General features: G+C 39.5%; 1 protein-coding gene across 1 annotated transcript in view; it reads left to right on the top strand.

Annotated features, from left to right (window-relative positions):
* LOC134491187 (ephrin type-B receptor 5) overlaps positions 1-24,105 on the top strand; it is a 182,931-nt gene that overhangs the window by 31,581 nt on the left and 127,245 nt on the right. Inside the window, exons 3-4 of the mRNA XM_063294762.1 lie at positions 10,601-10,665; positions 13,725-14,421. Of these exons, the coding sequence (XP_063150832.1) occupies positions 10,601-10,665; positions 13,725-14,421 (762 nt within the window). The remainder of the gene's footprint in view (positions 1-10,600; positions 10,666-13,724; positions 14,422-24,105) is intronic.

Raw genomic sequence — 24,105 nt, 5'->3', positions numbered from 1 at the left:
CAGGAGCTACGCTGTGGGCCTGGCTTTCCCATCCCTGCTCTGAGGACTAGTTTACACTCTGCTTGTTAATTGCCAGAAAGAAGACAGCCAGTATATCAAGGGAAGAAGATATATGCCGCACCCTCAATTGTGACCATGCAGGCAATGTGCTGTCAGTTGTGAACTAACCCACTGCTCATTTAAATAATTGGATTTCTATACTATAAACATAGGAGGTGGGGGGAGGGATCCTTCCTCAGCAGCTGCTTCTATGCTTACAGCAGAAGAAGCGCCATCAGCTGTCAGTCTTCCCCGACTCGGACCTGCTGCCCACATTTCTTTTCCACAATTGCACCCCTCCTTCTGAACCAAGAGTTATGGAGCCTTGCAAAACAGCAAGGCAGTTTGCTTTCTTACAGCCTCCACGTACATTCTCTGCTGAGCCAAAGGGAAAGGAGAAAATGGGCTGCAGAGCTTGCGTGTGAGTTAAACAAGGAAGTTGAGGGACAGAAACCCAGACCAAAAAGGCTGGATGATGGCTTTAAGATGATTTACCCCAGGTTTCTTTTTCTTAAAAGAGAAGAAATACCAAAAGAAATGGAAGAAGAATTGGGGATTGGGAGGGATGAAAGAATAATGATGATTTGATGACCATACTGCCTGGATGATTTATAAACAGTGAATGAACAGGCAGAGAATTTTCTAAGCTAACCCCTTTGTTTGGAAGGTGGCCCCACTTTTCTTTTTGTCTTCTGGTTCTCTTCCAAGTCCCGCACACCCCAACGCTACTTGTTTTCACTCATCACAGCCTCCTCCTTTGCATCTGTTGGCTTTCCCCCTGCTTTCTGACCTGTCTTTTTCAGAGGCCTTCACGTGGGAGAGAAAGATGAGCATTCATCATGAAATGGCTCAGGTCAGTGAGCAGATGTGGCCGCAGGGATTTTCTTTGGCGTGGCTACAAGAGTGCTCATGATACTCCTCTCTCCCCCTCCCTGGTTAACTTTCTTTCCTTGTTTTCCCTCTCCAGTTTTCTTTCTGTGTTTTCTGACATTCTTCTTCCTACTGATACAACATCACCAATCTCCTTACTGTACAGTATAATATCCTCTTCCTCCATATTGTTGTCAATCATGGCAAAACATGAGCAGTATAAACCCTAATAGAAAGTTCCTTAAAATAAAATCTATGTACCCCCATTTTAAATATTTTTCTGTGCCACAAGAGGATCTGATCACCCCGCCCCTTTTAAAACCCTCTGCAATGGTCTCTTGACATCTAAAACAGATTCCTTCTCTTCTCTCCCCTTGCTGCCTCCTGTTACCTAAATTCCAACCTAAGAAGTATTTTTGAAGTGCTCAGTTTTTCTACAAAGCCACCAACTTATCTATTAGTTCTTCTCTTCAACTGAAACAAGACCTACTACATAGATTTTGTGTTTGGCTGGCATTTGAGTTATTTATAAAGATAACAAAGGTGGGATTAAAAAAAATAAAAATAAAAATAAAAAATTTATTCCTGTCTGGCCTTGCCCCTCTCCCCAATTAGCTGTGATGCCTAAATGGAAGCTCCATAGCCAGAAATGGAAGGGTCTGCTGCTGATGCTACTGAATACTGTTTGCAGGGTACGGTACTTGATTTCCTGCTATGCCCGTGGGATTCCCAAAGATATCCAGTTGGCAAATGTGGGAAACAAGGCACTGCACTTCACAGGCCTTTCATTTGATCCAACCATTGCACTCCATATAATGGAAATGTTGATTAAAGTCATTTTTTAACCTTGTTATTTGGGGAAGCTGCATTATCTTCATTGGCAAGCAGTCCCAATGTTTCACAATTACAGTGATGTTCTCCATCTATAAAATTCTACCTTTTCCTTTTATTGATCTGTGATGATTGCTACATATATTTATCAGGTTTCTCTCATGTTCCCCTCTGCACATACTTAGTTATTTATACAGGAATTGATCTGTTGCTTCCTCCTAGGTGGTTCTCAGTATTTTCTCTTTATACCATTTCAAGTCCAGTCCTCCCAGTGGACTCATTATCATAATGGCTCCTTGCAGGTGTGGAAAATGGGACTTGGTACATTTGTGGGTGAAGTAAAAGCTCTGTTCCAGTCCAACAAAAATAGCCTGGCCTTGGTTCTTAGACTTTAGCTATTTCGTTGGACTCCCTGAAGAATTAAATCCTTGAAAGCTGGCACTGGTAGCTAATTCTCTTCCTCCATCAGCTTCCTTACCTTGGTCCATTCATTTCCCCTACAGCCTAACCCTTTCATATGTTTCAGTCTGTACTGATTGCTATGCACACACCTCCTAGTGGTTCCATTTGAGATTGGTCCTTTCAGTCCCCGCTGCCGCCCCAGGACAGCTTCAGAATAATCACGGCTTAAGAGAAGACAGAAGACAAAGGGTATAAGACAAGCCATGTAGAACTGTCAAGTCTACTCGGGCATCTTGTTTTCCCCAGTAGCCAATGAGTAGCCAGTCACATGCTTCTGAGAAGTCATAAACATGACTTGAGCCCAATAGTACCCTGCAGCTCATGTTCTCTAGAACTGACATTCTTCCAATATTAGAGTTAATATGTGGATTCTTACAACTAGTAACCATTGAAAATTTTATCTTCCATCACTGATTCCATTTTAACTCCATACCAGTTGATGGCCATAACTTTATTTTTTTTTATTGTAAACCGCCCAGAGTCCCTCTTCTGGGGGAGATGGGCGGTGGCTAAATATGAGTAATAAATAAATAAATAAATAACTACATTCACTGCTAACAAAATTCATAGTGTAACTATGCACTCTGTGAAAAAGCACTTCAATTTATCTGTCACCAATCTCCAGTTATTCAGCTTTGTCTGGGAATCCCAGATGTTTATACTATACAAGAGAGGGAGGAAAACATTGTTCTATCTATTTCTCACTTATTTCTCTTTTTTCTAAGTTAAGAGCTCCAAATGTTACAATCTTTCTTCAAAAGGGAGTAGCTTTGGTCCTTTGTTTCATCTTTTCCAACATATTCTTCTTGAAGACCCAAGACTAGAAAGATTTGACACATAAAATTCAGGGTGGTTGACATAGGTAGAAACAATTTTGTACCTATACACAATTCATGACCACTCTGTGCTTTTTGCACAGGGGAGGGCCCTAGCTAGGCTGCTTAAAGTACTCACTGCGTCCTTTAAATATCCAGTAACACCCTTTCTATGCTGTGTAAGGGTTAAGGGACAAAATAGGTGAAATGTTTGGTCTTGCCCACCCCAGTGATATCACTACATCTCCAAATGTATCTCCTGGATCTTCTGGGTGGGGCATAGAGTGCCCCATGGAATGAAAAAGGTAATGTGCCTAATTCAAAGTGAATTATTGTCTTCAACCACCAAAAGATTGATCATCTTTTCATTAGACTATAGTTTACATATTTCTTTGCTATTCCAAGGAAAGTATAGAAGGACTAAAGGACTAATAATGGAAGTTGACTTACCATTGCTTGAACTGTAATGGGATGATGACTTTATTTTTTAGATTTTTTTATCTCTCCTTTATTATTTTTATAAATAACTCAAGGCGGTGAACATACGTCATACTCCTTCCTCCTCCTATTTTCCCCACCACAACAACCCTGTGAGGTGAGTTGGGCTGAGGGAGAGGGATTGGCCCAAAGTCACCCAGCCAGCTTTCGTGCCTAAGGCCAGACTAGAATAGAATTGATTTTATTAATGATGGTATAATATGTTCCATTCTAGAAGAAAAATATGTGATAGAATGTAATTGAGATATCTTTTTAAATAGAATTCAGCAGAATTTTTCCTAAAATGTTTACCTGGAAAACCCACCCAACTTTTAAGAGTAGATCTGTCAAGTCCCCAGACATGTGACCAAGGAAGCAAGATTCAGAGGAAGTCTCATTAATCATGTCTAATGCAAACATTAATATTAATAATAGTAATACAGAATTTTGCAAAACAAATAAGTAAAACTCTAGCTCTCATATATTAGTGAATACATTAAAGTGGGGCCTCTATGAGTTGTTTGAACTTTTTTCTCCCAGTTTCCTGAACTGAAGGACTAAAGCTTTTCTTGAGTGAGAAAAACATCCCTCTGCTCTTAATTTGCCATGTTTTGAAATATTTCCATTTACTTTCTCAGACTATGAGAGCTCTCTTCCAAAATCTCTCATATCTTTCCCTGACTTCATGACTTTGCTTTGGAGTCTTTTAGCTGAATCAACAGGAATTATTTTCTAAGCCTTACTTAGCTTGTCTACCATGTCAGTTCTTATAGGGCACAAGGTGTTCATTTGCCTAGATAATTGCATTTGGTTTGCTCTACTTTATTGGTACAACAGCAAAGGTCTGTAGATTCATGGGAAGGCCACCTACTTATTGTATTTTATGTCTTAGCCTTTCTTCCAGGAATGCCAGACAGAATGTGGTAAGAATTATCGCTCTCTCTTCCAACTATCCTTGTGGGGTTGAGAGAAGATAAATGGCAGGATTAGGGCTTGAATCCACATTTTACCATCTATGACAGCCCTCATAATATCCAAATACACTTGGATGTTAAGGAATCAGTTTTTCAAATTGCAGATATATTGTCAAGTGCTACAGTGTGGGAGAGGATGAGACTTCCTAATGCTAGGAAAGGGTGAGTCAGGCAGAAGAGTCTTTATCTCCACTGAATAACCTGCTTGCATTTTAGGGGTCCCAGAATAGCTTTGAGTGGAAACTGTGAACACCCCAAAACTTGATTTCCTGCTTGTTAAAAACTGAAGCCAACAGTGTTGCAGTTTGCAGCATAAAAGGCAGTGCAGCTATATTGAGCAGCAGTGGGCAATTCTCTTGTCATTTTTTTTTTTAAACTTTAAAGATACTTTAAAGAGAATTTTATGAGAGCCATGTGAGCAGTTAACATACAGATCAACCGAGTACAAGAGAGATGGCCTTGGTTAAGTGCTAAATAAGGATTCCAAGGAAATGGCCAAATTCAGTTTCTGATACAGAGCTAATGTATACCAGAATTTCTGACACCCTCTCCTTCTAAATGTCATATTATATTTGATTTTAAGCTGGATAATTATCAACTGGATGCACAAATTATTGTGCGGGCATCTGGAGACAAAAAAAAAGTAAATGTGCTTGGATGTACAGAGTAGGTTTCATGAGCTTGCATAGAGTTGCATACAAAGCTCAGTTAAGAAATTGAAAGGCTTGCTCAACTACCGTTGCAGCAATTCTAGCAAGACATTGTGGGGGAAAAATTGACAAGCAGTTCCAGTCTTTGCTTGGGGATCAAATATAATGTGCAACCAGCCATAGGCTTTGTGCAAGAAGGTGGTAAATGCAAAACTGTTAAGTAAATAGGGAGAACCAAAACCAGCTTTTGGGGGTAATGATGGAGGAAATGCACATCTGTGCAGATGTGGTTCAGAAAGCCTGCTGATTTAAGAAACACCCAGTGGAATTTCTGCAAATATATGACACGATGAGGTAGAACGATGAAAAATTCCACAGGAAATGAAGGGGGAAATACTAGTTATGGTTTGTTGTTTCCACACTAGATAAAATCTCACCTATAGAGTAAACTGTCATTTTATTCATCTGTAATTATTTATTCTTTGTATACTTTTGAAAAAAACTGACACTGTAGAAATAATTAAAGTGGAAAAAAAAACTCCAGCATTTAAAATCTGCTAACATTTTAAAACTATTAAATTAAAAGGATGTGGCTTAACCTTCTGACAAAATAAGAGAATGGCAGTTCAGAAAGAACATTTTACCATTTCTGAACAGTGCTGGAGATGTTTCTCATGTGCCTGAAAAGCAGGTCTGTATGACGGATGTTGCTCTCAAAAGGGCATTTTCTGCCAATTTTAATGCCTGAATAGCTTTGTAGTGAAGGAGATGTTCTCTGAGATAACCAAACTTAAGAAGTTTAAAGCTTAAAAATTAAGCCCATCACCTTCAGTTGATTCCAGAAAACAATTGGTTTCTGTTGATTGATGCTTTGTCCCTTACGTATACAGGTCCAGTCGTTAATTATTGAATCTGCCAGGTTTCTGCTTTAATGAAGAAAAGTGGTTAATAAATTAACTATTGCAGACCAGTAGAGCATATTGCAGGATTCCAGATATAATGCAACCAAGGCATAGATTACTGTTGCCAAATCAGAATGGCTAAGAATGAAGTTGATGCATGAAAATGTGTTTCTTTCCATTACCATTGTCACCACCGTCTGAAGATCCTTAGTGTAGGACTCAGAAATATCTTTAAGACCCACCCACTTGTGACATTGTCATGGGCCTGTCTCTTGTGTTTTTGCCCATTGCAACATTGTTTTTGAAAATGTGGCTCACAACTGTGGGAAAGTTGTCATCCTCAAACCAAACATAAATCATCAGCTTTGTGGTACGACCTGCTCAGTGCTCTATAGCCCCCTGCCCTCCCCACCCCCAACTACATAGCAGTTTTAAGCAGGAAGCAAAAGTACGTTTATCGAGCTCCTGGTGGTCAGCCAGACATACTTAGCTGACATGCCCCATGTGGATTGGCAGGTCATACAACCTATGATTATTTTAAATGCTATGCCTGGGAGTGGCACTATATCTACAGTGACAATATTTGCTTGGAAGAAATAAAGGACAAACCTGGAAAATGGGCAAATCTGAAAGAGGTTCATAAGGATAAAAAAAATATGTTTATAACTTTGCTTTACAAAGCAAAATTCAAGAGCAAAACCAAGAAAAACTTTAGAAAAATGCATATTCTAATAAAAATATCTAAACTCAAACAGTATATGTAAATTTATTTAAAAATGATAATTGCATTTCCATATTTTTCACATGAATGTGAAAGACTGTATATTAAGAGGTACCATTTGTACGGTAAAAGTTAAATGACCAAAGTAAAGGGAAAAAGTGAGTTTTTGGAATATAAACATGGTAAATCTAAAGGACAGCTTTCTGAAATAAAGGACTGTCCTTTATACTAAAGGACGCATGGTCACTCTAACTATATTTATTTATTTTATTTATTTATTCCTCACATTTCTTTATCACCCATCTCGCCAAAGTGACTCTATATCAGTAAAAACAGGTCTGTATAATTTTGAGGGGTTCAGATTTCTCTCTTCCCGTGTGAGGTATATGGGGAGATTATCTGCCAGCTATCTATATTGGCCAGGCAGGGCTATACTTAAGGAAATTTATAAATGGCCATCAGTCTTCACAACTAGAATTAAAACGAAAATGGTCCTTTCCCCATTACTAGATCCATAGCTGTAAAAAGATTTATAATCTATACACATTTATGCTCCATTACTTCCTTTAAAAGTGCTATTGGATCCATTTTTTAATTTATTATAGCTATTGACTATCAAATCTTAAAGTACTCCATTGTGTCTTGTCTGTCAAAGTTGATAAAATGACATAGAGATAGTTCTTGTTTAGCAACTGCCTCATTTAGCGACCATTCACAGTTAAAATGGTGATGAAACAGTAACTTTATGACCACTCCTTGCATTTATGACCTTCGCAGGTCTGTAAAGCCAAAGGAAGCTGAAGTAAGATCATAAGTACAGTCACGGTTTCACTTGGCGGCTGCTTTGCTTAATGACCAAGTTACTGGTTCCAATTGTGGTCACTAAATGAGGACTGCCTGTTTATATTCTTCTGAAAATTGGAGGGGTGTGATCTGACATCTCAGTTTAGTTTTGAGCAGGGGAGCTAGATCTTTATCTGTTCTCTGGGATAAAGAATGCAACGATTGGTCCCAAATATACTTTCTGTTATCTCAAGAGGTTACAGTGCAGGCAAACGTGGATATGAAGATGACCTTCTCTGTCCTAAGTGGTCTGATACTGAAGTGAGCCATTAACCTAAATCTGTGTTATATCTGAGTGACTAAGAAGAATACGCATGCTCTGATTTAAGGAGGGTTACCGTATTTGACAGATCAGTGGAGCAGTGCATGGTAAGGACAGTGATAAAGGATTCCGAGGTTAATGTTAAGGAGCAGAGGAAGAAGAAAATCAATATCCTAATCTTTTAATAGTAAACATGGGTACCTGGGTGCTGATTAATTCAGAAGCAAAACAAGGCCACCAAAAAATAATAGAGCAGTTTTACCTACTTGGGATAGTCAGCAGTATATAATAAGCACATATATCATAAAAGAAAAACTGAAAACCAAATGCTTTTAAATATAAGACTTACAGAGAATAGTATTGTCAGTTGAGTCTGAGACAGCAAATCAATCTAAATTCATGTTGGAAGGATTATTATTATTGAAACAGATTATTATTCTGTTTCATTAGATTTTCTGATTTAAAAAAAAGTGGAAAATTCTTGTTGTGTGCAATTTCCACAAATGCAGGTTTCTATGCAACTTTCCATAATGTAATTTTAAACAGCAAAGCTCCTAATGGAAACTTCTTTAAAAAATTCAGCTGTGCCTAATACACACTTTTCTGTATGTACTATAAGCCCTTTTTTTGAATGCATGTTTTTAAAATTTATCTTTTAAATTAGTTTTGGAGGGCAACCTATTCAGTACTGCCTATAACAACTGATCCCAGTTTGCTAAATCACACCATTCTATCTCAGTTTGTGGTAGATTTCTTTTTCTTTTCTTTGCCACTGTACTAAAATCCTTCATTTTCCTATGTATATAAGATTCCAGAATCTCGAGACTTCCCAATTCCGTTGTCAGTTTTTATTTCTCTGCACAATTCAAAAATGTAAAAGATGGGGAAAAGGGAACTGATCTGTTTAAACCCCCATCCGTGAACCATTTTTCTAGCCCCTATCAACTGTAATCTAGTGTACTGGTTGCTGTATGTGTTCTTCCTTTCCTCTGTCTCTATGCATCCTGGCTGTTTAAATATTCCTTACTGGAGGAGAGCCCTGTTACCCCCAGGTTATACGTATTTGCTGGCCCATGAAAAATTAATGTGTGATCTCAGTCTCTCAATTTTTTAAAAAAAATACCTGGGTCACCAGAGACACCATCTGGGAGCATCATTCTGGCCAGCACTGGAGAAAATTACAGTTGTGTTTGTAACTGTTCTGATTTTAACTTTGTTTTTATTGTCAACCGCCCAGCCCCTTTGGGAGGGAGATGGGCGGTGATAAAGTTTGATAAAATAAAAATAAAATAAAATAAAATGTTTGTCCTTTTCTTTCTCACTTCCCACACTATAAATGTCCTTAAATAAAATTTCCATGATTATGTTAAGTTGTTTGTCCAATATAAAGTTTCCGTTTTGATGGAAATCAAAGCTTACTTTTTTAGCTTAAAATTTCATCCAAAATACTCTTCTGCTGAAACATCAGTGTCTTGTTTAAGCCAGCTCTTGCTATTTAGTTATAAAAGAGAAGGCTTGGTTTAGAGATGGGTAATGGTCAACATATAGGCCTGATCTTTGGTTATATTCTAGAACAGTGTTTCTCAACCTCGGCCACTTGAAGATGTGTGGACTTCAACTTCCAGAATTCTGGAAGTTAAGTCCACACGTCTGAAAGTTGCCATGGTCGAGAAACACTGATTTAGAGATTAATGGTGCAATCTGTTTTAGGAGTACATGTTTGATCCAGCAAATTTCTGGCCTGTTTTTAAATTGAAGTTCTGTGGAAATTTACCAGATTAGTACAGGATGCAAATAAGAGTTATACATTCGGTATAAGGTAGCTGAGAAGTGAGGGGTCTTTGAAAAGTACTTAATGTGTCCACATAGCATTGTGTTTTTATATGGCCATTCCTGAAAGTGCTGGGAAATAAATAGCTTCTCTTGTTTCTACTGTATAAGTGTGACAATTAAAAAAAAATCTGTGTTTTTTAACTCTTTGCCATTTTGCTCAACAGCGTTCATTGCTATACTGCTTCTCTGAAGGTGCAGCCTGTGTTTACAGTCTCATTCTTTGCTCTGGATGAAGTTGCACAGTTAACTTGAAAGAGTTTTTGTTAATTCATTGGTCTGCCTTTTGAAAACCAAACTACATGTTTCTTTAAAAATTATTTTTTTATTCAAAGGTTACTGTTAAGTGTTAAATGAGATATTAGGGTAGGAAAGGGGTAAGGGGGCTTTGATCTAATAATATCTAATATCTCCCTAATATCTCATTTTGTTGAGATATCTGAGGACACTTAAGGAACCACGCTGGTTTCCATAAGCTAAAGCTGCCTTGCCCTGTTGCTAGTATCTTCAGCCAAGAAAGAAAATAGGTACTAACTCTATCTTTAAGGCAATGACTTTGAGAATGGGTAATATGAGAAGAATTCAGTGTTTGTTAAAGCAAACTCTGCAACGGTTGCTTCTTGCAAACAAGCTCTTCAATGGAAGTTGGAATTATACTGGTGATAAATGTGGTACATGTGACTCATTCCCAAAGTATGAGGTAGCTGCATGTAATGGATGAAACCATTTAACCGAAAATCATGCCTGAGGACTTGCAAGAAGTCACTTGCAAAGCTGACAAACTCACAGTTTCCCCAGTCCTGATCCCATATTTGATAGCAAATCTGACTGGCCCTCAGGAGATGATATGAGAAGGCATTAGCTGCCATTTGGAACTGTCTCCTAAAATCATCATTTTTATCTGCTTATTTCTCTCTCTAACAGAAATCCTTTTGGATACAACAGGAGAGACCTCTGAGATTGGATGGACTGCCCATCCTCCTGACGGGGTAGGTGCTTCCCTTCGTTCTCTTTTGCTGGGAATTGCCCACCCACTCAAAAACTGGCAATGTTATGTTCTGTACATAACAAATACTCACACAGAAGCCAAGGTGTAATGGCTGAGATTTCTGACAGTGTCCCCCTCTAAAGACAAGCAGAGAAAACTAGAAAGGGTTGTCAAGCTGTTGACTGTTTTTCTCTGTCTGACCATTATTTATCTCTGGCAGGGCTTTGGATCTTCTGTCTTGGCGACTTCTTGGAGTATCACCATAAGGGGAGATAGGACAAGATTCTTCTCATAATAGATCCACAAAGGGGGATAGATTTAATTGTTCTTGTTATATCTTTAAGGGCTAAAGTCTGTCTTCTTCAAAAGAGCATTGTACAGAGCATTGCCAGAGAGCCACAATCTCCACTTTTTGCCCTAGTTTGGGCTGATATAGTCTTCCTTTGACTCCATGCTAATTATAGGTGCAAAAGATAATGGAGACCTGGATTTTTTCCTGGATTTTTAATCCTGTTGACTGACAGAGTTCTTGGAAACTTAAAGTCTTAATCAAAAAAGTGTCTATGTGTTCCTTTGAGTCTGGGATACAATAATGACTCTTAAAAAAAAAATCAATGTATTCCAGTTTGACTGTAATCCAATAGGACATATCTCAAATAATCCAGTGGTCTGTATTCTGATGAGAGAAACCTCAAAATTGTTGAGTTCTTGGCTATAGAAAACAAGAGGAATTTGAACAAGCTGCATATACCCTTGTTTTTCATCCCATGGCCACAATGATAGATGGGATGGTAGTATATACTGATTGCTACCTGCTATCCTTGTTGTTGTTTATTCGTTTAGTCGCTTCCGACTCTTCGTGACTTCATGGACCAGCCCACGCCAGAGCTTCCTGTCGGTCGTCAACACCCCCAGCTCCCCCAGGGACGAGTCCGTCACCTCTAGAAGATCATCTATCCACCTTGCCCTTGGTCGGCCCCTCTTCCTTTTGCCTTCCACTCTCCCTAGCATCAGCATCTTCTCCAGGGTGTCCTGTCTTCTCATTATGTGGCCAAAGTATTTCAGTTTTGCCTTTAATATCATTCCCTCAAGTGAGCAGTCTGGCTTTATTTCCTGGAGGATGGACTGGTTGGATCTTCTTGCAGTCCAAGGCACTCTCAGAATTTTCCTCCAACACCACAGTTCAAAAGCATCGATCTTCCTTCGCTCAGCCTTCCTTATGGTCCAGCTCTCGCAGCCATATGTTACTACGGGGAACACCATTGCTTTAACTATGCGGGCCTTTGTTGTCAGTGTGATGTCTCTGCTCTTAACTATTTTATCGAGATTTGTCATTGCTCTTCTTCCAAGGATTAAGCGTCTTCTGATTTCCTGACTGCAGTCAGCATCTGCAGTAATCTTTGCACCTAGGAATACAAAGTCTTTCACTGCTTCTACATTTTCTCCCTCTATTTGCCAGTTATCAATCAAGCTGGTTGCCATAATCTTGGTTTTTTTGAGGTTTAGCTGCAAACCAGCTTTTGCACTTTCTTCTTTCACCTTCATCATAAGGCTCCTCAGTTCCTCTTCACTTTCAGCCATACCTGCTATCCTATTTACATAAAAAATTGCCATGGGTTGATTTTTTTTTTTTAAAAAATTAAATTCTCCTAAGAAATAATGGATTCCTTTATCATTCTCTAGGTTGATTTTTTTTTAATCCATTCAATCGTGTCCGATTCTTGGAGACTGCCTGGACAAGTCAGTTTTCTTGGCAAGATTTTTTGGAAGTGGTTTGCCATTGTAAAATGCTAATAGGAAGAGGGATTGGGGAAGTTGGTTAACATAGGCAACCCGATACTTAACAGCAAAGCTCCAGTAGCAGTATTAATCCACTCTGGTTGCATTTGGTCAGTTTCAGCAGTTGAGATCTTCTCCGACAACAAAGCTTCCAAAACATTCAGGTCCTGATGCACATGCTTGATAAATGGCTGTTTCCCCTCAGCACTCCACTCCCATGTCACTTCTTGCCTAAGCTGAGAGTAGCAGACATGTAACTAGTATCTGATTGATCCAGCTAGGCCGGAAACATCTAGAAAAAAGACACGTCAGTCACAGGCCATGAAACAGCGTAGTGCCTGGATCTCTCAAAAGGCTCTCTCTTGAAATAGCCAACTTTTGATTGCAGGCCGAGGCAAAAGTCAGAAAAAAAAAGTTCTCAGACTTAAAACTCATAGAATATGAGTATGTGCTTCATGCCTGGAACACATGGAACAGCTGGTATTGGGCTCAGAATATTCTGCACCTCTCTACTTGCAGTTCTGGAAATCTTCAGTTGGCTTATTACTTTAAAGACAATCTAAGCAACAAAATCAACTGACATCCTTTTTAGCTTGCTTCTTCCTTTTTTTCCTCCCACTAAGGAAGCTCAAAGAACAGCATATTTGGATGCAATTATTTGTTTCCTAAGATGGATGGTGTGGGATGCGGTGGCGCTGCGGGTTAAACTGCTGAGCTGTCGATCGGAAGGTCGGCGGTTCGAAACCGCGTGGCGGGGTGAGCTCCCGTTGCTCGTCCCAGCTTCTGCACACCAAGCAGTTCGAAAACATGCAAATGTGAGTAGATTAATTGGTACCGCTTCGGCGGGAAGGTAACGGCGTTCCGTGAGTCATGCTGGCCACATGACCCGGAAGTGTCCTATGGACAACGCCGGCTCCAAGGCTTTGAAACGGAGATGAGCACCGCCCCCTAGAGTCGGACACGACTGGACTTTACGTCAAGGGAAACCTTTACCTTTACCTAAGATGGATGGTAATTAATGAAACACATGTGCATTAAGTGAAAATGGTGTTGGGAGTGAGGGAACCAAGTAATATTAATCTTATATTAGCCCATTAAACTCTGAGGAACCTCGAAACCTGATGGAGCTAAAATTTAGGCCAAATCAGTAATATATATTCTTTGGCAGGATCCAGGTGGCTGTTCTCAGGCACAGAAGAAAACTTTACCAATCCCATAAGATTTACATTTCCAGCTTGTTTGTCTCTCTTTTCCTCCCCTCCCCTCCCCAACTCCATACAGTGGGATGAGGTGAGTGTCTTGGATGACAGGAAGCACCTGATTCGAACTTTTGAGGTGTGCAATGTTGCCGAGCCGGGACAGAATAATTGGCTGCGTACCCATTTCATAGAGCGCCGCGGAGCCCACAGGGTTCACATTCGCCTCCGCTTTTCTGTCCGTGACTGTGCCAGCATGAGGACCGTGGCCTCTTCTTGCAAAGAGACCTTCACTCTTTACTACCATGAATCGGAGGCTGACGTAGCCACTCCCGAGCGTCCTGAGTGGCATGAGGGCCCCTGGACCAAAGTGGATACAATCGCCGCTGATGAGAGCTTCTCTCAGGTGGATAGCTCTGGAAAGGTGGTGAAGATGAACGTCAAGGTGCGAAGTTTTGGGCCCCTGGCCAAGAAGGGTTTCTACTTGGCCTTTCAGGACTCTGGGGCTTGCATGTCTCTGGTGGCCGTCCAGGTTTTCTTCTATAAATGCCCTGCAGTGGTGAAGGGCTTTGCCTCTTTCCCAGAGACATTCGCTGGGGGTGAGAGGACTTCTTTGGTGGAGGCTCCAGGAACTTGTGTGGCTGAGGCTGAAGAAGCCAGCAGCACCGGCTCCTCCGGGGTGAAGTTGCATTGCAATGGGGAAGGCGAGTGGATGGTGGCGATTGGAAGATGCGCCTGCCGTGCCGGCTATGAGCCCATGGACAGTGAGAGAATCTGCAAAGGTAAGAAATAGATGCTCCGGGGAGCATCCCTGGCAGCACTTTTCAAGTCAGCCTCTTTGGACTAAGTACCGGCAGGATCTTTGATAGTAGTTTCCAGACTGTATGCAAGAATAGTGAGTCCTGTGAAAAACAAATGTTAAAGCTCCTGTGAGCACAAAATATATAATCCCCAGAAGAGGCTACCTGTTACGCTTTTGTGTGATTTGCTGCTGTAAGGTTTTCTCCTTCTAATCAACTTTTGCCAGGCAGAACATGCACATCTCTATATTGAGTCAATTTGGGGTAATTAATCATGCTTGATATAAGCCTGTGGCTTTCTCCAAAAGAGATTGTGAATACGGTTCAGCCTTGTTGGTTGGTCTCTAAAAGTTACCAGCCAGGTTTTACTTTTATTAGCCTGCTTCCTAAAATTATACCTATGTTAGTTATTTATGTTGTATGAACATTAGCAGTCTGAAATAGGGATTAAGGAATTCATTCTTTCTTTTGTTTTAGAAAAGTCGTCTTGCAGTATCACACAGATGTGATTCTTCCTTATGTAGTGATAATTTACATCATCTCATTCCCTGATCTTTATAATTTAGTGAGGAAGAACCAGTAAACTCTGTTACTGTACTTAGAGAAGGTTCCGCTAGTGAACCTTTTATGCTGCTGTTTTTTATGCTTTGTTTTCTTGTGTATTATTGTTTATAAGCTGCCTGGAGCCATCAAATGAGAGTGAGCACCACACAGATTTTTAAATAAATAAAATCAATGGCTATTACAGGTAGTCCTCGCTTACTGATCGCCTCATTTAGCAACCATTTGAAGTTACGACGGTGTAAAAAAACAGCTTTCTGACAGATCCTTGCATTTATGACCGCTGCAGCATTCCATGGTCACGTGATCACCACTTGCCTGCTTCCCAACTGGCTTGCAACAAGCAAAGTTAATGGAGAACGCAGAAATAAAATTCCAAGTTGTGGCCATGTGATGTTTCGCTTAACAACCGAATGAGAAGTGACGTTGTAAGCCTGTCATGGTCATGTGATTTTCCACTTAGTGACTGTGGTGCTTAGCGACAGAGTTGCTGGTCCCAAATGTGGTCACTGAGCGAGGACTACCTATATTCCTATCTTTTGGTGATGGAACAGAGGGAAGTCATTTCTGCACTAGTGACTTATAGGGTCTTCATCGGATCACCAACCCATCGTTGAAGTGACAGAAGTGTCCAGATTGCTTTTATTTTGGTGTAACAATGGCTGGATGACTGTAGAAGACACCATAATTTGCTAGTGTAAAAAGGCCTGGAGAAGAAGAAGGGGAAAAGGATAATTAAAAAGAGAGAACTGCAATTAAATTCTATATTCAAGGCTTCAGAATATGTTTTAATTTATATTACTGGTGAAGATGGACATTAACTGTCTACAGAATTGGTTCAGATGTCTATGATTGCAAGGTGATGTGTGACTGTATAGTTCAGATACATTCCAGAACTACCTTTCCATGCATCACTGGGGAAATCTGTATTTTCAAATTATTGAAGAGTGTCAGAACCCAATGATACTTAAGCATTTAATATTGCTAGCATACTTTTTTGGTTTCCAAAAAATCCACTGCTCAGGAGGAAGTCTTCCTTGATTGTTTGATAAGTAGCATTCCCAATAGCATACCAATCATCTTGTTCTCTCACTTACAAATTTCCAATGAAGAGCATCGGTATCTTCCAAAAAACTAAAGCAAGTGTATCTCCATGCTCTTTATGCAAATGGAGAAGACCACCTCTCCCTCTGTCTAACAGCCTATGCCTGCCACAGGACTCAAAGTGAAAGAAAGAGGATTGGTGGCAAAGAAATAATATCTAGCCCTGGTCCATGTTTTGTGGGTGCCCTCTGGGCGTTCCAGGCCACCAGAAGCTTTTCAGATTTGATCCTGTTTTCAAAAGGTAACAATCTGAGTGGTAGTCCTGATTTTAATGCAATGTTTCCCCTTTTCTCTCCCTAATAAAACTGCATTGTTTTCCAAATGAACAGAAAGGAGCCTTTGCTTGGCCGTTCCGTCCGTGCAGATCCAATAGAAAGCAGCGGCTGTTTAGAATTGTATTTGTGGTTCCAGGGTGCCAAGGGTAGGAGAAATCCCTTACTACTGCCTTCCTTTATTACAATAGACACAACCACCTACTCTCCTAATACAATAGCTTTAATTTTCAGCTTTCAGCTGTGAACCTTGGAGGATACCTCAAAAGAGCATGCTCATTCCAAGTATTTCATAGTGATTAGAAAGTAATCTTAATTTCCCAAACAACTTCCCATATTGTGAAATTTGGGGTACGTACTACTATATGTTTTTCCTTCAAGAAACCATAGGACTCTGAACCGGGCTGCTTGTTTATATGTAGGTTCCAAACTGCCATCCCCAAACTTAAGAGTGGGAAGCGGTATTCCAGGTTCCCCCAAGTAATTCCCCTGCTGGGGAAGATGGGCGGCGATATAAATTTAAATAATAAATAAATAAATAAAATGTGTGGAGAGTTTGCACTGCAACAGCTAGCGATATTAGATGAAATGAAACTGTGCCTTAAAGTTTAATAAATAAATAGGCTAGGAATCTAGCATGGTCAGTGGAGCTTGCTTATTTGTTTGTGTGTTTACTTATTAAGCAAATTTATATAGCCACCCTATAAAAACCACATTAATAAATATCATACAAACCAAAGATACAAACCATAGGTGAAGGGAGGATAAAAATGCCCCCCTTAATAATAGAGCCATCTAAGCAAGCTTCATACAGGCTGCCAGTTGCAAGTATTTTCGCTCCCCTGAACAGAGCTGTGGTGGAATATGGATCTGGATTCCTTCTTAAGTGGAGTTTAAACCCAGCACCAGCTGTTCCTTTAACATTGATTGCAATTAATCTTAAACATAGTTGATATTTGTGCAAAATCTAAATTTGTAGTTAAAACCAGTGAGGAAAGTCCTTTCTCCAGAAGAGAGAAGCTGGAGGAAGCATACAATTGTCCATTCCATTCCCAGTCAAGAGTATTAAGTATACACAATCTATTACTGTATGTAATGAAAAGTAATATACTGACCTGATGAAGCAGCAGGGATACTTTACACAGTCTGCTTTACAAATGAACATTCAGTGTGGGGCTGGGGTGAAAATTTTTACAAAATTACTGGGGAGGAGACTGTATAGTGCTTCTTTAATATATGCATAAAATGAATTGAGAAAGGCAGAGTTAGTATTTAGAAACATTCTTGTATAGCATACTTAAATGTCTTTTTTTAATTATTCAGTGAAGAGAAATTAAGAAAAATACAGATATTAATTGCAATTTTGAATTTTAATTACATCAAGAATGCAATAGCTCATTGTTAGCTTCCCTTTTATCTGGATGTTTCTTGTCTGAGGTGCAAATTACTTGCAGTAGTTTTCAGTCTTTGTGGAGACATTAAGAATATTCTTTAAAGAAGTGGGTTCTCCTTGCCAAGCATCTGAGTGAAATAGGTTCTAGATAAAGTATAAAAACCATTCTGATTTTTTAAAAATACACTCCTTCCTGTGAGCTGATATGAAGAGATTAAAGTATAAATCTGTTTGTAGCCTTCCGTGTTACATAGACCCCTTTGTTGCTGATGACCACATCGCAGTGCAATTGATAGGGTGGCTGTTATAACACCTTTTCCTTTAGAATGGGGCAGTTCCTTGCATTTGATTCCAAAAATATCCTCAAGAACATAAGCCTTGCACCGCCCTGCAACTCTTCCAGCTATGCCTTTTCCCAAGAAAAACTAAGGAGTCAGACTCAAATATTGAAATCGAATCTGCAGAGCCCCATGGCCACCATTTTTGCATAAAAATGGAACATCAGTTCAACGACTGCTCAGATTGTCTAATTAGAGTAAGCAATCATTAAAGCAATGTTCAAATATTCTATGTATTGTTTAACTTTATAGCCACTGCAGACCCAAATTGTGCAAATCCAAGAAGGCCTTCATGAAAGACATGGCAGTGGTATTTTTCTAAGTGATATCAATGTGTCACCACAAATGAAGGCATTAATGAGAAAGAATTGGCTTTTAATAGTCTTTCCTGATCTCCTTATAGTCACATATGTTTTATTCTCTCATTTTTCCTTTCAATTTTCATGTACTTCCAGTGGGCTTCATCCCACTGAAAAATCAGATTGATTGTGAAGCATGTGATGCCTGGCTAATTGGGCCGCCTGTGCAGCAAATCTGGGGAACATAAAGGAGCAGCAGCTATGGAGATTATTACACCATACAGGATTTGTGCAGTTTTCAGGAAAATCTTCCTTCCCCCCTTCCTATTTTTAGACCTGAAAATTGGGAATGAGAGCAGTGATTTCCAGATTAGTCACAGGGATTATCTTTGATATTGAAGAATTGCACAAGGAGCTGCAAAATTTTAATATACTGCAATCAAACTTGGCAATATGATGCGATTACTAAGAGCAAGTAAAATCAATGGCCAGAGAAAGAAGGCAAAGGTGGAGCTGACAGATCCATCACACTTTCACAACAGATCTGTGACACAGTTACTTTTTCCAGCCATCTAGTCGTCATCTGGATTTTTGCAGCCCACATCTGGTAGCCTTATGAAAGTGAGGATGATTATTTTGCTTATTTACCATACTTAACGGGCTGCCTGTACCATTTTTGCATCCTCTGTTAAAACATTCTCAGAAAGGAGATGGGTTTTGTTGGTAATGGAAATGTTCCAACAAAAATTCCAAATTGATGTTTCAGCTTTGCCATAATTACAATAACATATCATTTAATGATCTTACTTTGTAATGGATAACTATTTAAAAGCAGATGTCTTGGTTTCTTGATTGACTGCATTAATCCTGTAAGTGTTTGACCAGTGTTTACTTAGTGGACAGAAGCAAAATCATTTCTATTTTGCAGAACTTTGCTTGCCTCCTTTCAAGAAACCTTGCGTGTTGAAAAGCCAGGGATCAATACTCATCCCTCCCCCACAAATATACTGAGTCTTATGACTTGAGTTTTATTTAAATGATGATATAAAAACAATGATCCTACAGCAGTTCTGTGCACAATTCTCTGGAAGTAAATTCCATTCAATGAACTAGAATCTGCTTCTAGTTATAAATGGGCAAAATGGGAACGTGCTTATATGGCCAAACGTTAGCGTGCTTCTTTAGTAGTGGCACTTAAGCCCAATTTCAGAATGCATTGAAAATTATTGGTAGCTGCTCTAGACCTGTTTCTACCCTAGCTATTAATTACTGTTTGCTTTGGTCTTTTTTCAATGGGAGTGTCTTGTCCCTGTTCATTTCTTCCTGACCAATATGATCATTAGTGGATGCTCAGGTCCAAGTGCCAATCCTGTGATGTAAAAACTGTGGGTCGAAGAACAGCGTGTTCGTGGTGAATGCTCTGAATAAGCAGTAATCTGCCACTGTGAAAATGACTATTGCAGGTAAATGTTCCAGACAGACATTGGGCTGAAACCTCTTACTATCAGATTTAAAATAAACAACTACCAACTGAAGGCAAGACTTTTGTGTATGATGCACAATAATTAAGATCTTAATGGCATTACTTAAGAGTAGAATCCATGCTTCTGAATGGGAAATATGTTAGGCAATTAGGGGATAAGCAACATATATGAAAGTTTATGACCGTGCTTTGGAGCTGCGTTGCCAAAATTGTTTGGTGGATTAGTGTCCCAAACGCATTTCTTCATGTGGGAATTTGCAGAAATTATGAGAGAGGGCTTGCACATTCCTTGCAGTTCCTCCCATTCTCTGGAACTCCCTTCCCAGCAAAGTTCAGTGTCTTTTGGATAGGACCCAAAACATGTTTGTTTCAGCAAGTCCTTAATCTCCCCATGGGACTTCAACATGATCTGGCCTTCATTGTTTAAATCATGAGGTCTTGTTCTCATTTTTATTTGTTTTAAAATGCTTAACCTGCCTTTGTAAAAAAAATAGCTTTGTTTAAAATGGTGCATAATATGAAAAATAAAACTCTGATAAAAGATTTCCAAGTTTCACTTTTCACAGTTTTTAATTCTTGGGAAACATTCTGATTTTAAGATGAGCAGCAGCATTTTTAAGTAAAATGAGTCTCTGAAATGCTGAACATGGTAACCTGCGAACCTCCTGGCAGAAGTGGAGAGGGCAAGAGAGAAGACCGCCTGCCCTCCAGCCAACATGTCTTATGGTTATGGCAGTCTTGTCAAAACTATAAAGATTAAATGTCAGATGAGAGTTGAAAGCTACTTTTGACTTTCCTCTGTTTAAATTTCTGAATTTGAGGTGTATTAATAGGGCAGTGCTTAAGCAACCCAATCCTACATGCAACTTGTAGTACAGATGTTTAGCACTGAGATGTTGGGAAGCCAACTGGCTACTTCTTTCAAGCTCCCTTTATTCCTTTCCCCTTCTTGGCTTTTCCATTTCAAACCACGGTGTTTTCATAGCCCTTCCAATCCCCTTGGGACATCATTTGACCTTGCTAACTCCACCATCAGATGCTTCTTGCTTTGCCTTTTCTCTCTCTCCCTCCCCACTCTTCTTAAAATCTGGGTTGAATTTGCAGACTTTTCCCCCTCGCTATGGTGTATTATTTTCAAGCAGTGTTTCCTATTCATGTGATATATGGCATTCTTCACTGGAAAGTGAATCCACATTTCCCTCCTTTCATATAAATAAAAGAATAGTCCCTGTCTTCTTGGCAGCTGCTCTCAAAAAGCTTCTTCTTTTTTCCCCCTTACTTTTATTAAAAAAATATTCAGTCTCAAGTTGGCAGACTTTTCAAGGATGAAGATGTGGAACCTTGAGCTGCATCATTTTCCTATCTCCCCCTGCCCCTTTATTCATGGAAATGAGAACTTCACAGTTTCATAGTTTAGAACTTGCTGAAATAAGCTAAAGTTTCTTGCTTTCCTTCATCGTCTTCTGCAATCCCATTCTTCTCCCCACATCCCCCAAATAACCCACCCTTCTTTTGTCTAGCTGATTTTGTGGTTAAAGATTAACTAGTTAGCACCTGCATAATTAGACGGTTGGACTCATGCCACAGTTGTATTCTGAACATGATTTAACTTGAGATCGGAAAGAAAATACATGTTCAAAGGAGCAGAGTCAGAAGGGATGCATTCTGAAACTGCTGCCAACTTGCATGTGGGCACAATCAGACATTGCTGCCAAAACCAACAACCCTGTCTTACATGCTAACTTGTTCCCTACCATTACATTTCCTATGATTAACATTGTTCTCTAACATTACACTGTGCCTTTCTTTCTCTGGGTAACAACATCGGTTATGATTGGCCCCGAGGCAGAAAACAGAAGACGTAACAATGTCAGTTTAGGGAAAGTTAGGGAGATGTTCTCATACACTGGGGTCTTTCTACTCATTCAACTCAGCCCTAGGCTTTCTTTCCTCATCTATGACACACCACCAAAGCAGACAAACAGATAACATAGAAAAACCTAGAGCACAAGCTATGTGTGTTTCATTTTGTTAAGGGGACTTAATTGTTGGATATAATGCAATACTTTGTACTTTTACCTGTTGTGTTCAATGGGGCTTACTCCCAGGTAAATATGTATCATGTTGGATGTCTAACAGCACAAGCCCATGCATAATTTCTCAGAAGTTTTGCTGTGGTCAGTTGGATTTTTTCTTCTAGTATAAAAACATGGGTTCATTCCGAAGCCTACCTTACAGCAAAAGTCAAGGCTGCTTTTCCATATTTCTGACACCCAGACAATGCCACTCAGTTGGATTATATACATTGAAATTACATATGTCCACTTAAAGGAAATGGCAACTTTGAGAACAATGAATGGAAAATATCTGAGATTAGTTAGCATACCTTTGAGCAAGAAGTATGTACAGACCGTGTTGGACAAATCATTTTGAAATGTAAACAAAGTTCAAGAATTTAGAACTGTCTTTTCACACAGACCTAATTGATACTAAATTAAGTGATCTTTAAAAAAACACCAGTTTGTCAGCAGTCATTTGTCCATTACTGGCAGAACAATTACGTACCTTTAAGCTTGGAATAATCTCACTTAAGCTATGTCTTTGCTTTAAAGAAAACTTTTGATTATACCAACAAGTAGACTTGTGTGTTTGATTAACTTCCTGGGCCTTGTAAACCTTTCAGAAAACAAGTCTAGAAACTTCTGGCTTTAGGTCAAACCAAAATTAAAGGCCCGTGACCTAACATCCAATTTAATATGTATATACAACATAGGAAAACAGTATTTTTGAAATTCATAATGTAGAGCACATTTTACTAGAAGCTGTGGGTTGGTGGAAGGAATTCAAGTTCAGATTGATTTGGTGGACCCTATGTTTTCTTCTTACAGTTATTTAGTTCTTATCTTGGAAATTAAGAAATCCAATTAACTAAAAATCTTACTCCCTCCGGATTGATTTCTTTAAATTGGCCGCTAGGTGATCTGTGTTGTTAATAAAAAATCAGCTTGAAAACAGTTTTTCTTTTCTTACATCTAAGGCATTTTCCATCCTTGGGGATAAATTGGCAGCGGTGCTCACTAACTTGGCAGAAATGTTTAGTACTGGTATGGAAGGTACGCAAGACCTTGAATGGTGGGATTTGTGAAGTATCTTGTCCTGCCTACTGAAGACTACAAAGCAACCAGACCATTTGTCAAAACATACTGAATCTCAGGGTTTATGAACCCTTAGATTAGTTGCTTAACTGAAAATGAAGAGAAAATCTGGGCCAGGCATAGGCGGAAGATATTGGACTTCATGCACAAGGCTAAACTATAGTGTAGCTTAAAGTAGGGATGGGCATCTTGCAACCTGAGCTCTGATGCATTCAGGCTCTGATTTCCATCCTCCAGAGCTCCCCAGGATTGTGCCACTGATATTCAGTGGCCAAATGCCAAGCAACGGTGGGGAAATCCAGCAAAATAGATCTTGTATATTTATACAAAAGGAAACAAACAGGTGGGGTGGGTATGCTTGTGTAAGGGAGAGGTGAATCAGGCTGAAAGTCCCACCCCCACCTTTCTGGCAATGTAGTTCAGTCCATTCATATCCCTTGCAGTCCTCAGAGCCTTTGTATACACACACACACACACACACACACAGAGTACAGCACCTACAAAAAGGTGGCTGGCACTTTACTGTGTTGTGTAGACAAAGCCATTGTGGATTGTAAACCATCCTTTGTGATTCTGCATTATGTGTAAAGCCAGATTTTCCCAGAAACCATCCTTGGCCATTAAAACAAACCACCCATTCTTTATTTATGTAACTGAGATAAAGCCCACAGATTCATGCTGTCTGATAATTTCAGTGTTATTTTCCTTGCCTGATCAATTGCAACGTCCAGCTTTAGAAGCTCAGTAGACTAGATCTTGCCCTTCAAGCCTTGAGATTCCTAATTCTGAGACCCTGAGCTGCTGCTGGCAACTTCTTCCTGGCTGCCACATATGTTGCTTGGTAGTAGCTATGCCAAATGTACCAACTCCTGACACAATACAATGAAATCTCATTTTTAACAGAACCTCACTGAATGGACTATGGATGCAGTGGAACACATCTGCATTTGGACTTCACCCCTAAAATAATGGATAGGTCTGTTTCTGTAGTCTCTCTGGACAACTGACATCATATTCATCAATTTAGGTAATCAGTTATGTCAATTACATACATCTGGATC

The sequence above is a fragment of the Candoia aspera genome, chromosome 2 (assembly GCF_035149785.1).
Source record: "Candoia aspera isolate rCanAsp1 chromosome 2, rCanAsp1.hap2, whole genome shotgun sequence".
Taxonomy (NCBI): Eukaryota; Metazoa; Chordata; class Lepidosauria; order Squamata; family Boidae; genus Candoia; species Candoia aspera.
The sequence above is the reverse complement of the archived record's forward strand: the minus strand, read 5'-3'. Positions and strand labels throughout refer to the sequence as shown.